This window comes from Schistocerca serialis, chromosome 4 (assembly GCF_023864345.2).
Source record: "Schistocerca serialis cubense isolate TAMUIC-IGC-003099 chromosome 4, iqSchSeri2.2, whole genome shotgun sequence".
Classification (NCBI taxonomy): Eukaryota; Metazoa; Arthropoda; class Insecta; order Orthoptera; family Acrididae; genus Schistocerca; species Schistocerca serialis.
In genome coordinates this window covers 288394550-288412595 of record NC_064641.1, presented here as the reverse complement: position 1 = coordinate 288412595, position 18046 = coordinate 288394550, and the positions used below count along the sequence as shown (strand labels likewise).

Here is an 18046-nt window from a genome sequence, read left to right as displayed (position 1 = left end):
GTTGAGGGAATTACATTAGGAAATGAGACACTTAAAGTAGTAGATGAGTTTTGCTATTCAGGAAGCAAAATACGTGATGATGGTTGAAGTAGAGAGGATATCAAATGAAGACTGGCAATGGCAAGAAAAGTATTTCTGAAGAGAAATTTGTTATTGCTGAGTAGAGATTTGAGTGTCAGGAAGTCCTTTCTGAAAGTATTTGTATGGAGTGTAGCCATGTATGGAAATGAAACATGGATGATGAAAAGTTTAAACAAGAAGAGAATAGAAACTTTTGAAATGTTGTGCTACAGAGGAATGCTGGAAGATTAGATCGCTAGATCACGTAAGTAATGAGGAGGTATTGAATATAATTGGAGAAAGGAGAAATTTGTGGTACAACCTGACCAAAAAAAGGGATTGGTTGGTAGGGCACATTGAGGCATCAAGGGACTGCCAACTTAGCACTGGAGGGAAGCGTGGGGGGTAAAAATCATAGAGGGAGACCAATAGATGCATACAGCAAGCAGATTCACAGGACTACAGGTTGCAATAGTTACTCGGAGATGAAGAGGCTTGCACAGGTTACAGTAGCATAGAGAGCTGCATCAAACCAGTCTTTAAACTGAAGACAACAGTAACATGTATAAAGCAGATGCACTTTTAAGTACTGCAGGGGCAATGGTATGTAGGGTTTGACTTCACAACAGTAAATCATTGTCTGCCTCTTTTCTGGGGTCATGGTCCCATTGAATACTATAGTTCAGTTAAAATTACTCTATAGTCTGCATTTCATACGAAAATTTTTATGAAAGTTCACAAATCAAGGGGTCAAGTAACAAATACACTCTGAATGAACCAAGGATAGGACTCTTGGAAATTGCTGATAAATATCTAGACAGCACCATGAAAATTTTATGAACAACAGGATACAAAAGATTGACTTACGCAACTACACAGGAATTTCTGCATTTCCCATTATATCAGTATGCTCTTGAAAGCTCCCCTAGACAAAATCAATAAATTAGGAGGAGGAGCAGGGAAGAAAGGCAAAAAAGAAGGAAATTAATACTCATACTAATGAATACTCTCACCCATTATTTAATTTTGTGCTGATTTCCTTTTCTTTAGCAATTAGTCTTTCACGAACAGTATCACACTGGAGAACACTCTGCAATGCAGTTGTGTCATCTCCAACCACTTCCTGCTCCACATGGAGAACAGATATGTGTGAAGGTATCCGCAGTTGTCCACTGAAAAGAACAATTAGTGTTGTTAGAACTATGGCACTCTCATTTAGTGTATTTACAAGATATATTAAAGAAAATACACAAAAACTGCGTAGTGGATATGACTGTAACAGTAGGTAAATATTCACTCTCCACTAACCTTGATATCATCCTCAAAAGAGTAGTCTTGCCAAGACCATTTCTTCCCACAAGACCATACCTTCTTCCAAACGCCAATGTGAGATCAGCAGCCTGCAGCAAGACCCTTCAAATTTCAACGAATACACACGCATCATGAAATATTTATCATTAATTAGTTAATTTTACTTGTTCATTATTACTAATGAAATTTCTGCAAAAAATTTGAAATATTAGTCTTTGTAGGGGATAACTAGTATGAAGGACAATTAACAGAAAGAAAACTGTCCATGGTCTTTCCAAAGGAACAATTCCATTTCTCACCTTAACTGCTTTAAGAAAAATCACAGAAAACTTGAATCATGATGTCTATATGGGTATTTGACCTTAACTCCTTCCACAAGGGAGTTGAGCAAGCTAATCACTGTGCCCTTTCACTCGGCAGATGCAGTGGATCCCTAACAGATCGTCACTGAAAATAAGAACTGGGAGAGGGAGAGGCGTCGTTTAAATGAAAATAAGGAAAAGGGAGCCTCAATGACTTAACACAAAATTTATTCAAATTATAGCTACCGCAGCAGTAAAATGAGTCTACAATGGCTAACAAAGAATCAAAAGAAAAATGATCATTATCACAAATTCTGACACTGTTAGTTGCCTTCTATCACATTATGCATTCACTGTTTATTGTAACATTTAAATTTAATTTCCTATCTACAATTTTTCCACCAATCATTATCAGGATTTCTGTGCAACAATTTTCACTTTAATGCAGGCTGCTATACATTTATTTTCACATTCTGTATTACAAATGATAACTGTTACTGCACAAAGTCTGCTTAAGTCCCTTTTCTTGAGAAGAGAAAAAAAGTACTTAAGGAGCATACTCCCATTATCAAGTGTCAGTTAATATTCATTCATTCATTCCTATGTCCGGTCAGCATTTCCAGAAGGTAGCAACTCCGATGGCCTTGTTGCAAGGAAGAAGTCTCCCCGAAGATTGTATGGATTACACAATGAAAAATCAGTACAGTCGGGTGCACCCTGGGCAACATTGCACATTAGCAGCAGCTGATTCTTCCACCACCAGTCAACACAGAAGTAGTGTCAGTTAATCACTGAATGTAATTAACAGATTGTGCTCCAAAATTCACTGTAGCCAAATCAGAATATATCTTAGTGTTCATTATTGTGTACTACTTTACTGCAAATAGGTAACCGTATAGAGCGTGAACCCAAACTCTGACAAAATTTTGGACGTTGTTCAGGGATATTGTCCGAGTATTTTGGTACAAAGGATTTGTAGTTTCTGGTGGCATAGCAAAAAGTAACTGCATTCCCATGTACTTATGGAAATACAGTCCTGCCTTGAGCAAACACAGGTTGTCCTTGTTTTGACAATGAGACATGTTTGGTGACGTTTCACTATCATCAGTGGGTTCATTTATTTTCTTAGTAACAGATACTGATTTTATGCGGCCTTCTGACACTTTCAATACAACTAATATTTTGCTCCAGTTTGTCATTTTTTGTTGATTTCACTCTTCCACGCCTGTATAGGGTAAGTAAACTGTACTTTCCAAGTGTGTGTGAGAAAGAACATTTTACATAACATGTAGCAGCATGAAATAGCAGAGTCAACAAAAAAATTACAAACTGGATGAACATATCAGCTGTGCTGACAATGTCAAGACAGCTGCATTAACATCAGTATCCAGCACTAACAAGGGGAGACCGCCAATTGTGAAATTCAGATTCGATTCATACTGCGCATAATAAAAGCTCATGGCCAGAGGTGTAATGTGGCAAAGCACCAAGATGCACTTCTCAGCCGTTGTCGAGAAAATCGACCGTTAAAAGAAACCGTTGTGGTGAAATACTCTCTACGATTAATAGTTTTCTACAGCGTCGTGGCGCAGCGGTAAGCGCTCGTGTTCGTAATCCGAAGGTTGCCGGATCGAATCTCGCGCCACGCAATTTTTTTTATTATTAGTTTTTTGTAATTCATATATATAATGGGAAACATTCCACGTGGGAAAAATTATATATAAAAACAAAGATGAGGTGACTTACCAAACGAAAGCGCTGGCAGGTCGATAGACACACAAACCAACACAAACATACACACAAAATTCAAGCTTTCGCAACAAACTGTTGCCTCATCAGGAAAGAGGGAAGGAGAGGGAAAGACGAAAGGAAGTGGGTTTTAAGGGAGCTAAACATGCCTTGGTGCACAGCCAGCACATCTTGGCACAGTGTTACACCGTCCGGGTTATCTGGATACTTCTCACCAACAGTATATCCTCTCTTCTCGTTATCCGCCAGACCTCAACTCCGCTAATTTCAAGTTGCCGCCACTCATACATCACCTGTCTTTCAACAACTTCTTTGCCTCTACACTTCCGCCTCGACTGACATCTCTGCCCAAACTCTTTGTCTTTAAATATGTCTGCTTGTGTCTGTATGTGTGGATGGATATGTGTGTGTGCGCGCGTGCGCGCGCGCGAGCGAGTGTATACCCGTCCTTTTTTCCCCCTAAGGTAAGTCTTTCCGCTCCCGGGATTGGAATGACTCCTTACCCTCTCCCTTAAAACCTACTTCCTTTCGTCTTTCCCTCTCCTTCCCTCTTTCCTGATGAGGCAACAGTTTGTTGCGAAAGCTTGAATTTTGTGTGTCTATCGATCTGCCAGCGCTTTCGTTCAACATCTGTCCTTCAAGTGTAACGAGCGAGTAACGGAGTTTATATTTCATACCTGCCACAGCAAATTTGTGTTCGTGGGGTTTCTATTCTAATTCGAACGTTTGACTTACGCTATACGTATTCGTTTCGGAATATCGTTTCTACGTCTTCCGTTAACTATATGTGGTTAACATTATGAAGACAATTAATAACATTTGTGAAATACAACTTTGTTTGCGGAAAACATAATGATATATATATATATCTCTGTGTGTGTGTGTGTGTGTGTGTGTGTGTGTGTGTGTGTGTGTGTGTGTGTACACATTTGAATTACAAAAAATAAAAAAAATAAAAAATAAGTTCCATGGTGCAAGATTCGATCCGGTGACCTTCGGATTGCGAACCCGAGCGCTTATGGCTGCACCACGATGCTGTAGAAAATTATGTACCGTAGAGAGTATTTCACCGAACGGTTTATTTTAACTGTCGATTTTCTCGACAATGGCTGAGAAGTGTATCTTGGTGCTTTGCCACCTCTGGCCATGAGCTTTTATTATGCGCAGTATGAATCGAATCTGAATTTCACGATTGGCGGCCTCCCCTTGTAAGAAAATAAATTAACCCACTGACAATGATGAAAGTTTACCAAAGTATGTTTAGGTATGAAACATGAATTTGCTCAAGGTAGAACTGTAGAAGGCAGCAAGTATCGACAAAAAGGGAGTGAATAACTGCATTACTTTGGTTTATGACCATTTTTACATTTGTATCTGTACTTATCTGAAAACATTTGCACAACATTGCAAATTTTGACAATATGCCTTTGTTTTGAAAGGAACTTTTTTCTGGCCACTCACAGTACTTCCTGCTGACAACGGCAACATCCACTTTACTCTTTGCCCCCAAGCTTGTATTCGGTTCTGTTTTGTTCTGTTTCTCTGCCAGTGTAAGTTGTATGTTAACACTGATATACAGCAGTATGGATAGGTTTACTAATGAACGGTTGGCTGATATGCACCTCATTTTGGGTTTACACAATACAATGAAAAAGTAGCACAATGACACTGCTGAGCTGTTCCCACAGTGACAGCATTCACTTCACAGCACTTTCATACCTGGCATTGTAGTACAACTGTTTTGCATTGCATGCCAAAATTCAAAGTCTGGGGTTTACTTTGTATAAACACTCCCCCACCCCCCCCTCCCCACCCCCGCCCCCACCCTCATAGGCATACAGAAATAATACAATGGCAAAGTCAGGCAAGAATTAATTCTTATTTTTCCTATTCTGTTGCAACCAGCAAATTTTGCCACAAATTTGAAGAAAAACCAAAATCTGTGGACATGGTAGCTAGATAAAAGTATAATTATCAGCATGTTCACACACTGGAATTCAAACAGTAATACAAAATGTTGTATATGCACAGGAGGAAAAAAATTGCATACTGTAATTACTACTGCCAAGAATTGTGTGACTGATTGACAATTCATACAGTACACAGTTTTTTAATACAGGTGCTAAAATTATTATGTATAACACTGCACGAAAAATCCAATAGTCTGCTGTAGCTGTATTTATTCAGGCCAATTATAGATCCACACAACCGGTTACACAGCTTTTAAGTTGCATCTTCTGATGAATATCTGTACAGATTTTTTAAGTAATGCTTTGATAATAAGGAACTGAAGTTATCAGCGATATCTTAAAGTACTGAGGTACTAGACTTAAACTTGGAGGAAAATATTACACATCAAGTTAAGAAATTAGGTGTGGATCACACATGCCCCACAAAGAAAGACCTTATACATATTTAATAAATATGATTTGCAATTTCATACCAAAAGAAGGTTATTTACAAATGCTGCGTCATATAGTGTGGGGAGTAGTTACCCAACTGATGTGGAGCACCTGCCAAAAATGGGACAGACCTGTGTTAAAATCAGGAACTGTTATCAATTTACTGATTAAAATGTGTTCTTGTTGGCCTACATCAAGTAACAGCAATGTCCCTCATATATGTTACACAGGCAAGTACTGGTTTCTATGATAATTTAAGAATAAAATAATACTAGTGATGAAAAATAGTAAAATTTATGTATCGAAATCTAGTGAAAATTATTTTAACTGTTTTAGGGGCCAGCAATGACAAAGGAAGAAGTTTACTCTGCTGGTCAAAATTAGCAAAAGCTAACACAGTCATCTGCATTTGTCACAAACATAGCAGCTGACAACCAAGCTATAACATCCCTTGCGTTGTTGAAGGGTGTGCTGTGGCTGCCGTCCCGGTACTGAGACGGTGACGAAAACTGAACTAATGCGGGCAACCCAGAAGATATGAAAAACGCAACACTAGTGCTCTGCTGAGGAACTGTGGTCATCTTGCGAATTATTAGACTCGGCTCTCTGTAACACTTACAATTCAAATTGGATAATGCTAAATATAATTATGTTGCTAAGATGAACTACTTATTTCTAAGTCATTAAAACAGTGTATACAGTAAATGGAGCAGATGGCCTCCAAGTGGACCGCCAGTGGGACTAAACATGAATATTAACACAAAAAAGCTGAAATTAGCTAACCAACAGGTTAGATTTTGATACCCCTAACTTCAAAAATTTAAATAGTCAAAACTGGCCAATAAAGCTCAGTGCTTCAACTCTGGCTATTGAGTGTATTATTAGGGGACTGTCTTATGGACTTTATCATATGTATCTCTTCAAGTACATTTAAAACATCGCACTCTCTCTATTTATGTACCATCTCCAGGTTGTTGTGGAGATCTGAAATATAATTTTGATTATGTAATAAATGAGATGTTAGCAGTGATTTCGAACTGCTCACTTTGAGATATTCTTTAAAGCGAATTGTGAAACCACTACCCATTTGCCCAATGTACTTTTGAGAACAATCATTGCAGGAAATTGAATAAATCCCTGTGTTCTTATATGGGTTACTGACTGGCTGTTCCCTGTGTTATACCTGAAACCTACATTCTGAGGGATAAAAAACACAGGATTTATGTTGTTATTTTTTCAATGTTTACCTATTCTTTCTGAAAAGGGGCCATAGGGAACGTGGTGGTAGTTCTTAATGTCCTGGCTAACAGGTGATAAAGGGGTAGAAAATGTGGAGTGGTTATTGGAAGAAGACGTCATTATTAATACTTCCTTATTATTATTGGGAACAAAATTTATATTGTAACCATTAGCTGCTGCAATACTGCTGGGTAACATCTATGAGGGGCATTGTCTGCCGCTTGACAAAGGCTGACAAGAACACATTTTAATTAGTATAGTGATGACAGTTTGTGATTTTAACACAGGTCAGTCCCATTTTTAACAGTTGTTCCAAGTCACTTGAGGACAGTCCCTGTCTTTTCAGTTTTAGTCAATACTTTACCGTTTTTACACAAGGATTAGTTCTGGTTTCTAATTCTATTCCTTCATTTTTAGACATGACACTCACCATAGATGACAGTCGTTTTGTTTTATCAACTGAGGATTGGTTTTTATCAATTGAGGAGGGCTGTAAACTTTGCCTAACCATGCCAACCGTTGCTCTGCTGCATTCTGTAACTACTCCCCACACCATATGACATACCATTTGTAAATTAACATTCTTTTGGTATGAAATTACAAATCACATTTATTAAATACGTAGGCTGGAACTTAAATAGTGGCAACACTGCTGTGGAGACACTATGCAATGAAATTTACAATTGTCGCTGATAGCACACATTGTTGACATACTTACCTTACCTTTGAGCAAATGGACTTACCCGTCCCACATTGACGCATGCACACAATGAGGGAAAAACAGTCACTTGTGAGCGAGCAGTCTAACGTAAAGGTGTCACTATGTTTTCGAAACAGGAACAGCGGAGTTTGATCAAGATTGACTGTACCAGAGGTCGTACAACACGACAGTGTCACCAAGGTCTTCAAGAGGCAGGCAGGGAATTGGCATTGCCATACATAACAGTGGCACATTGGGTAAAAGCCTTTAACAAAGGTCAGCAAACTGTGGCAGACATGCATCGGGCAGGTCGTCCTAGCATCTCTGAAGAAGAAGTGCATGACGTTGCTGCGTTAGTCAACAGTGATCGACACTATACGATTCGTGAGCTCGCCCATGAAACCAGATTAGCACATACGACTGTGCTTCACATCTTGAAGGAATGCCTGGGCATGTGAAAAATTGCATCACGATGGGTTCCGCATGACTTGATGGAAATGCAGAAATGGCTGTGTTGTGACGCTGCTCAGACGCACTTGGAGTGCAAAGGAGAGGCTTTCTTATGCCGTATTGTAACACTTGAGACATGGGCCATATCTTAAGAGCCAAAACTGAAACGCCAATCCAACAAATGGCATCATTATGGGTCACCGTGAAAATCGAAAGTGTGTCAGAGCTCCAGTATGGGGATTCTCGTGTACAACTGTGATGGTGTTATCCTAATGCATTACGATCCTCCAAGGCAGACTGTCAATGCACAGAATTACTGTTCATTTTTGGAACATCACTTGCAACCAACTTTGCGAAAGAAGTGGCGACACTTTCTACGCAACCCATCCATTATTTTTCAAGACAATGTGCAGGCGCATACAGCGCAAGCTGTGGCTGCTCTGTTCGGTCGATGGGACTGGGAAGTACTGTACCACCCACCATACTCCCCGGACTTAAGTCCTTGTGGCTTTCATTTGATTCCGAAGATGAACGAACCACTTCGTGGCATTCACTTCAGAATTGTTCCAGAGATTTGACAGGCAGTAGACAGCTCCATTCGCACCATCAACAGAACAGGTTCTGCTAACAGTATACTATGCCTTCCACATCGCTGGAAACTACTTTTAAGAACAATAACAGGTGCAAACATGTAACTCTCTTGTTTCAGTTGTGAATATATAGTTGCCACTATTTAAGTTCCAACTCTCATATGTATAAGCCTGTTCTTTGTGGGGGTGTATGTGATGAACACCTAATTTCTTAACTTGATGCGTAATATTTTCTTCCAAGTTTAAGTCTAGTCATTTAGTACTTTAAGATATCTCAGGTAACTTCAATTTCTCATTATCAAAGCTTTAATTAAAAGAATTGTTCTGTACTGATATACAACAGAAGATGCAGCTTAAAAGTAGTGAAACCTGTTGTGTGGGTCCGTAATTGCTTTGAATAAATACAGCTGCAGTGGACTGACTTTTCACTCCACATTATACTTAAAAATTGCAACACCTGTATTAAAAAAAAAATCTGTTTACTGTAAGAACTGTCAGTCAATCGTATAACTATTTTAGTTGCCACTGCCCCAGTTCTAAAATTATTTGTACTGCCAAGAAGGTAGATTAGTTACCTGTTACCATAAGCGACATCAAAGTTTTCTATGCGAATGTCCTGAGTCCGATTGTTGCCTTTATCCTCCAATTTTGTTTCCTTTTTGCTAGTAACTTGTGAAGCAGTTGCTGTTTCTAACCGCGGTCCTGTTGTTGCTTGATTTCTATTCATTTGCATATCCAAGCTTCTTTTCTCTTGCTTTTGTTGTAGCTTTGCTTCAGCTTTCTCAAGTTTCTTTGCATCAACTTTCTATATAAAGAATTAAAAAGATTTCTAAAACAACATTAATATAACAGTTTAAAGATTTTTTTCAAGAACGAGTCAAACATCCAATGACAAACTGTTGTACAGCAAATCATTACATGACAAGTATTACCATTTGAACACTACTTACTAATCCAGCATCTCTAGTCATCATCCAAATGCTTTTGATGTCTTGCACATTGTCTTCCAAATTGGCAGCCATAGATGCAAGGTGAACAGGAGCATTGAGAACTTTAGTTGGCCCATGATTTAGTAAATCAGACTTATTTGGTTTTAGAATTCCTAAGAGCCTTTCACATATATTTCTGAAACAAATAAAACATTATTTGAAAGTTATAACAGAACTTTACTGCAGCCTGTAAAGGACTGTGAAATAATAGGTTGAAGTTAGATATACAGGCAGTGCCAGCCCAGCAGTTTTTTGATAAAGTATATGGATTGACAATGCGTCAGTTTCGGAGTCAAGGGAGGATAATTTTAGGTTACAAATCACCATCTTTGACAGTTTCCAGCCTATGGCTGTGTCTGTAGGTTACAAATGAGAGGTGGAAAAAAATGTGTTTTCAGTGTCAAAAGCGAAATGAAATGAAATGTCGTGTGGCTAGGGCCTCCTGTCGGGTAGACCGTTCGCCTAGTGCAGGTCTTTCGATTGACGCCACTTCGGCGACCTGCGCGTCGATGGGGATGAAATGATGATGATTAGGACAACACAACACCCAGTCCCCGAGCAGAGAAAATCTCCGACCCAGCCAGGAATGGAACCCGGGCCCTTAGGATTGACAGTCTGTCACGCTGACCACTCAGCTACCGAGGGCGGACGCAAAAGTGAAATAACATTCATCATATGTAATTCCTAGTTTGGTAGTATTTCGCTATACAGTTTCCCAGTCCTAATAATATTGTGACTGTAACTGCCATTAATTGAAGCTTAAGTGGTATGAAATTCAACAGTGTAGTACCGTACTGTAGTATACTACAAGCATTTACTGCAGAGAAGCAAAAATATGACAAGTGCAACACAAATTGCCAATGACAAAGCTCAGATATTTTTACTAACTTTAGAAAGGAGTTTGTGATAACAGATTACGCTGCAGTGTAGCACAAGCTCTAGGTTACATTGAGAGGTGAAACAGTGAACTGCCGAAGTCAATAAATGTGACATCACAAGAGGCTCAGACAGAGTAACTGAACAATTAGTGTAGTATTGCACTGTTTGGAAAGTAGATACAGGTTAAACAAGGAGCTGATCAGTCTGCATCAATATATAGTTCATCTAGTGTTAGTGACATAAGCCAGAAATTTGATCGAATTATGAAAGTATGTAGGAGTGGTAAAACCAAGGTGCTGGAAATGGAGTGAAGAATGCCTTCCAGCTGGGATATTTACAATAGTGCATGAGAAGGCTAAAAATGTAATGGATAGCAATTGGACTGACAATAACAAAATCAGGTGAGAGAGATAATCAGGTCAGCAGTTGAGTGTGCCATGGGGCTCTGCTTGTGACAAGGAGCATTCTTCCAACTGTCCCACCTGTTACCCCTTACAGTGAAAGTGTTACAGAGGGTACTGCATCCAGTATTCATCATAGTACTATCCCTAAGACAGAAAATAGAGTATGCCAGAAAAAAAGATCTAACAACACAACTAAAACGGAGCAGAAGAGTGATGACCTAGTCAGCTGGCAAAGGATTCCCATACACCCAGGATGCAGCAGGGTTTAAAATAATATATCTGAGAATAATAGTGACTTCAACAAAGAAAATGAACTAGTTGTTTAAAATATTATATCTGAAAATAAAAACCACTTTCAAGAAGAAAAGAGAAAACCAGTTTTACTGTCTGGAAGTCATCTTCCAATCTTAGAGTCAAAGAATCACGAAGACCATGCTTAGCATGGGGAGCCAAAAGAAGAGGGATACCACCAGGATGTGAGCTACAGTGTATACGACTCTCCAACAGCATGGGATTGGCTCATTACATAAAATGAAACCATGGGTTAATCTGATACGACTGGTGTTGACGTGACATAGGACTGAGTATGCCTTCCAGAAGGAATGACAATTATCCCATGTCACAACAGTCTCTTAGATAGTTCAGGGACAAGAGTCTCTTCTGCACCAGCAAAAATGCATTTGGGATCATCAAACCTAATGTTGGGGGAGTAACTGCTTCTCTAGCCAAATAATCGACCAGTCATTCTCTGAGGTATTCAAAAGACTTGGGACCCAGAGGAAGACTAAGGTCAGAAAGGAGATTATGAATTACACATCACAGGGTGACAAGAGTAAATGCAAATTAGTGGTTTAGGGAGGCCTGATTAATAAAACATCTGGCTCTGTTAATGGCTAACAGTTCTGCTGGATAAAAACTACAAGCTCCCAGCAACAAATGTTCCTGATCAGTGGTAGATGTAAATCTATATCTTGTACTATTCATAGTTTTTAACCGTCAATGTAAATAACACTAGCACCTTGATATTCCTGAAGAGCTGAGGTGAACAGATGCTGAAAGATCATGAGGGTGACAAACTTTAGGTCCTTAAAATAGATTGGTTCTAATCCCTGGTAAGGGTACTAACCGAGGTGGGCACGCGTGAACACTTGGGGTAACTCTTTCTATGAATGTAAGATGGAGGTCTCTGCAGAGGGTGTCGAGATGCATCCCAAATGGCATGTGTCAGGAGGTTGACGGCCCTTGTATGCAAAAAGAATTGGCAAGCTGGATGATTAGGAAACTGTTGGATGCTGACTGCACAGGTGAGCAAGAGTTAATACTGTCAGTTGAATAGAAAGATCTCCATTTTAATTAGAGGACTATCTAAGGTACTAATCTGGAAGGTGCCACTGGGCAGTCTTACTTCATGATGAAGGACTGAGTCCAACAACGGTGCCACTGAGTCATAAATCTGGTACCAACCACAGTCCAATCGAGATGAGACCAGAGCCTAGTAAATATGGAAGAGAATAGTGTGATCTGTTATCCTAAGAGGTGCGGGTAGGAAACTAGAGTGATAGCTTTTGCATGCAACTAGTCTTTAACAAATATGGAGGAGCCATCTAAGCTTTTTATCAGAGAAGATACCCAAAAATCAGGACTGTGTAACAATGTCCAAGTGCTGGGTACCCAAGTAGATTTCTGGGTCAGGACAGATCATGTTACAACAACAGAAATGCGTGGCTCACACTTTCTCAGGAGAGAACTGGAAACCATGGGAAAGGGTCCAGGTGGAGGCCATTCAATGGTGCCTTTGATCTGGTGTTCAGCTAAGACTACATAATGTGAGCTATACCAAATGTAAAGGGCAGCAACATGCGAACAGGGGCGATCAGTAGTCCGACTGAAGTCACTAGCCTATTACTACGGTATATTGATAAATTTCACTTATGGACCGTCTGACAGCAACTGAATAAAACACAATTTAAAATTGTGTTTTATTCAGTTGCTGTCAGACGGTCCATAAGTTCAAATGGTTCAAATGGCTCTGAGCACTATGGGACTCAACTGCTGAGGTCATTAGTCCCCTAGAACTTAGAACTAGTTAAACCTAACTAACCTAAGGACATGACAAACATCCATGCCCGAGGCAGGATTCGAACCTGCGACCGTAGCGGTCTTGCGGTTCCAGACTGCAGCGCCTTTAACCGCACGGCCACTTCGGCCGGCGGTCCATAAGTGAAATTTATCAATATACCGTAGTATTACGCGCAACTGAGGACAGGACCACAAAAGTTGAAGATGTCACTAGCCTATTGTTGGGAGGAAGAATGTAACACTTGGCACGGAGCCCTGTGGGTCATTGTTCTCTTGAACCCATGGGGAGCTGAAAGATGTACCAATTTTAACGTTAAACAACAGATGGGATGAAAACTGAACGATAAAAATCAGTAGGGAGACTTGAAAGCCTCAGTTACAGAGGGTAAATAGATTATGATGATATCAAGCAATGTCATATGCTTTATATAGGTCAAGAAAGCCTGCAATGAGGTGCTGATGTTTAGAAAAAAGCCTGTCTGAGTTTCCAACCTATGCAGGTGGCCTGTTGTGGATCATTCTGCCCAGAAACCACACTGGTAGGAGAATAAAAGACCCTGTGATACGAAAACAGTCAGGTTGACAGAAGGCATCGTGAGTCGAGAACACAACACAACGTCTTGATACCATCCTTTCAATTTGCAGAGCATGCCAGTAAGGCTGATCAGTCAGTAACTGTTGACAGATCTCGGGTTTTTGTCAGGTTTATGACTGGGATGACAATACCGTCTCACTACTGTGAAGGGAAAACTTCACTAGCCAAAGACCATGAGCACATGGAATCTCTGAGTTGCAATCAGTCGTTGGACCTTCTGATTATGAAAAGAATCAGGGCCTGGGGCTGTGTGGTCTGACAAGTTATGAACCTGAAGCAGTTCCCAGTCAACAAAAGTTTCGAACATCCTGACAGATTAAAACTATATACTGGACTGGGACTCGAACCCATAAACTTGGTCTTCTACGGATAAGTACTCTATCACCTAATCTACCCAAGAGCATGATTCACATCCCAGACTCACAGCTTTACTTTCACCAGTGTCTCATATCTTATCTTCCAAACACACAGTAAATCAAATGTGTGTTGATTAATTATTTATTTATGAGAATAGTTTCATAACTCACTTTTACACCTGATAATGGAACTCAGCCCTCTAGAAAATGAAGTGCAATGATTCCCAGTGTCAGATGTTGAATATTCTTTTTGCTATTACTTATCTTTATGTTACCATAGTCATCACTAGTCCACCTTTTCTGAATGGATAAGCTTATGAAATGCTCCTGAACTGGTTTCTTGATCACAGAAGTGAATGATGAAACTAATTTCTTATAAGACATGATAGATGGCTTCAGAGCATTGTATTTGTTTTTAGAGATTTGTTTACAATAATCACTACATTTTATCTTTGATGAAGTAGTGACAAGTAGCAAGCCCTTCACAAGGTGAGATAGAACATCAACAGAACTTACACTTCAAGCATTTCACAATGGTGATTTAAAGACTCCAAATACTACATGCACTGGCAAAAGAGGCAAAGTCTCACCATACAAATCTGACTTTCCTCTTCCAGTCACCATTTACCAAAGACAGGAGGAGACTAAAGAATGAATACAATAAGCAGGTTCAAACGGATGTAGGTTGAGGTTGCAGTAGTAATTCGAGAGATGATGAGGCTTGCACAGGATACACTAGCTTTGAGAGCTGCTTCAAATCAGTCTTTGAACTGAAAACCACAAGGACAACAATACTGTAAAGGTATGCTAGTGTAGCAATATGTGCAGGGCAGCTTCTATGCAGTTGGGAATGTAGAAGAGAGACTGAATGTGTGTGACAGTGGGATGTACTTATTGCCTGGATAAATTAGCACTGCCTAGAGAAGGTAAGAATATTATATTGAAAGTCTAGCAGTTTTAATGTCCGGAAGTTTCAATACATTTATGTTTGTATAAAATCTGATAACTTTCACAACTTTCTTAAACAGAATTTAGAGATGCATGTGATTCCTGAAAAGGTTCATGGGCTTGACAGGAACGATATCTCTCTTTTCTGCATTTACCACACCCTTAGAAACTCACTCCCACCATCCTACAGAAACCAGAGCTTAAACAGACCCCCAAAACAGTCATGAACCTATCCTCTAAAAGCCCCAGTACCATAGGTCCCTACAGTGGAAATAGTTTTTCCTCACAAACCTTACCAATCACAAAATCCAAAATCCAAGCCTCAAATATGCTACATTGTGGCTGGTAACTATGTCCCAAAGCATAAAATCTCTGCCATTGCGGGCCAACACTTTCAGCCTATTACTTGTAAACATACAGTTTTATATGAAAGACATCAACCACTAACTTTATGCATTTTATGCTTTTAACACCAGGTGACCTGCTTGGCACTGTCTCCTACCTCTTCACCAACATTCCCAACAGCCATGGTCTTGCTGCTATAGAATGCTACCTTTACTAATGATGGCCTGACCCCAAACATACATCTCCTCCCTTGTTGGAAGGCTGGTTGATTTTGGGAGAGAGGGGAGCACACCAAACAGCAAGTTCAACCATTCCACAATTAAAGCTGACAGAAACAAAAGGAGGAACAACACAAACAGCACAGTCAAGTCAATGAGGAAAAGAACAGGCAAACCAAGAGCAAAATGAACAGCAAGATCGCCGGAAGAATAAAGAAGAGGAGTTGGAAGATGGGAGTTGGAGGAGTTGGGAAGAGGACGAGGGGGGGGGGGGGAGGGCGCGGAGTTGGGAAGAGGACGAGGGGGGGGGGGGGAGGGCGCGGAGTTGGGAAGAGGACGAGGGGGGGGGGGGGGAGGGCGCGGAGTTGGGAAGAGGACGAGGGGGGGGGGGGAGGGCGCGGAGTTGGGAAGAGGACGAGGGGGGGGGGGGAGGGCGCGGAGTTGGGAAGAGGACGAGGGGGGGGGGGAGGGCGCGGAGTTGGGAAGAGGACGAGGGGGGGGGGGGAGGGCGCGGAGTTGGGAAGAGGACGAGGGGGGGGGGAGGGCGCGGAGTTGGGAAGAGGACGAGGGGGGGGGGGAGGGCGCGGAGTTGGGAAGAGGACGAGGGGGGGGGGGGAGGGCGCGGAGTTGGGAAGAGGACGAGGGGGGGGGGGGAGGGCGCGGAGTTGGGAAGAGGACGAGGGGGGGGGGAGGGCGCGGAGTTGGGAAGAGGACGAGGGGGGGGGGGGGAGGGCGCGGAGTTGGGAAGAGGACGAGGGGGGGGGGGGAGGGCGCGGAGTTGGGAAGAGGACGAGGGGGGGGGGAGGGCGCGGAGTTGGGAAGAGGACGAGGGGGGGGGGGAGGGCGCGGAGTTGGGAAGAGGACGAGGGGGGGGGGAGGGCGCGGAGTTGGGAAGAGGACGAGGGGGGGGGGGGAGGGCGCGGAGTTGGGAAGAGGACGAGGGGGGGGGGGAGGGCGCGGAGTTGTGAAGAGGACGAGGGGGGGGGGGAGGGCGCGGAGTTGGGAAGAGGACGAGGGGGGGGGAGGGCGCGGAGTTGGGAAGAGGACGAGGGGGGGGGGAGGGCGCGGAGTTGGGAAGAGGACGAGGGGGGGAGGGGAGGGCGCGGAGTTGGGAAGAGGACGAGGGGGGGAGGGGAGGGCGCGGAGTTGGGAAGAGGACGAGGGGGGGAGGGGAGGGCGCGGAGTTGGGAAGAGGACGAGGGGGGGAGGGGAGGGCGCGGAGTTGGGAAGAGGACGAGGGGGGGAGGGGAGGGCGCGGAGTTGGGAAGAGGACGAGGGGGGGAGGGGAGGGCGCGGAGTTGGGAAGAGGACGAGGGGGGGAGGGGAGGGCGCGGAGTTGGGAAGAGGACGAGGGGGGGAGGGGAGGGCGCGGAGTTGGGAAGAGGACGAGGGGGGGAGGGGAGGGCGCGGAGTTGGGAAGAGGACGAGGGGGGGAGGGGGGGGGCGCGGAGTTGGGAAGAGGACGAGGGGGGGGGGGGAGGGCGCGGAGTTGGGAAGAGGACGAGGGGGGGGGGGGGAGGGCGCGGAGTTGGGAAGAGGACGAGGGGGGGGGGGGAGGGCGCGGAGTTGGGAAGAGGACGAGGGGGGGGGGAGGGCGCGGAGTTGGGAAGAGGACGAGGGGGGGGGGAGGCGCGGAGTTGGGAAGAGGACGAGGGGGGGAGGCGGGGACTCCGAGCAGAGTGGGAGGCGGGGACTCAGAGGAGAGGGGGAGGCGGGGACTCAGAGGAGAGGGGGAGGCGGGGACTCAGAGGAGAGGGGGAGGCGGGGACTCAGAGGAGAGGGGGAGGCGGGGACTCAGAGGAGAGGGGGAGGCGGGGACTCAGAGGAGAGGGGGAGGCGGGGACTCAGAGGAGAGGGGGAGGCGGGGACTCAGAGGAGAGGGGGAGGCGGGGACTCAGAGGAGAGGGGGAGGCGGGGACTCAGAGGAGAGGGGGAGGCGGGGACTCAGAGGAGAGGGGGAGGCGGGGACTCAGAGGAGAGGGGGAGGCGGGGACTCAGAGGAGAGGGGGAGGCGGGGACTCAGAGGAGAGGGGGAGGCGGGGACTCAGAGGAGAGGGGGAGGCGGGGACTCAGAGGAGAGGGGGAGGCGGGGACTCAGAGGAGAGGGGGAGGCGGGGACTCAGAGGAGAGGGGGAGGCGGGGACTCAGAGGAGAGGGGGAGGCGGGGACTCAGAGGAGAGGGGGAGGCGGGGACTCAGAGGAGAGGGGGAGGCGGGGACTCAGAGGAGAGGGGGAGGCGGGGACTCAGAGGAGAGGGGGAGGCGGGGACTCAGAGGAGAGGGGGAGGCGGGGACTCAGAGGAGAGGGGGAGGCGGGGACTCAGAGGAGAGGGGGAGGCGGGGACTCAGAGGAGAGGGGGAGGCGGGGACTCAGAGGAGAGGGGGAGGCGGGGACTCAGAGGAGAGGGGGAGGCGGGGACTCAGAGGAGAG

The 18046-nt window shown here is 43.9% G+C and overlaps 1 protein-coding gene across 1 annotated transcript in view; it reads right to left on the bottom strand.

The window, feature by feature from the left end:
• Window positions 1-18046, bottom strand: part of LOC126473895 (ATP-binding cassette sub-family F member 3) — a 110542-nt gene that overhangs the window by 50789 nt on the left and 41707 nt on the right. The window contains exons 3-6 of the mRNA XM_050101235.1: window positions 9754-9928; window positions 9379-9608; window positions 1369-1473; window positions 1074-1232 (exon numbers count right to left, since the gene is read on the bottom strand). Of these exons, the coding sequence (XP_049957192.1) occupies window positions 1074-1232; window positions 1369-1473; window positions 9379-9608; window positions 9754-9928 (669 nt within the window). The remainder of the gene's footprint in view (window positions 1-1073; window positions 1233-1368; window positions 1474-9378; window positions 9609-9753; window positions 9929-18046) is intronic.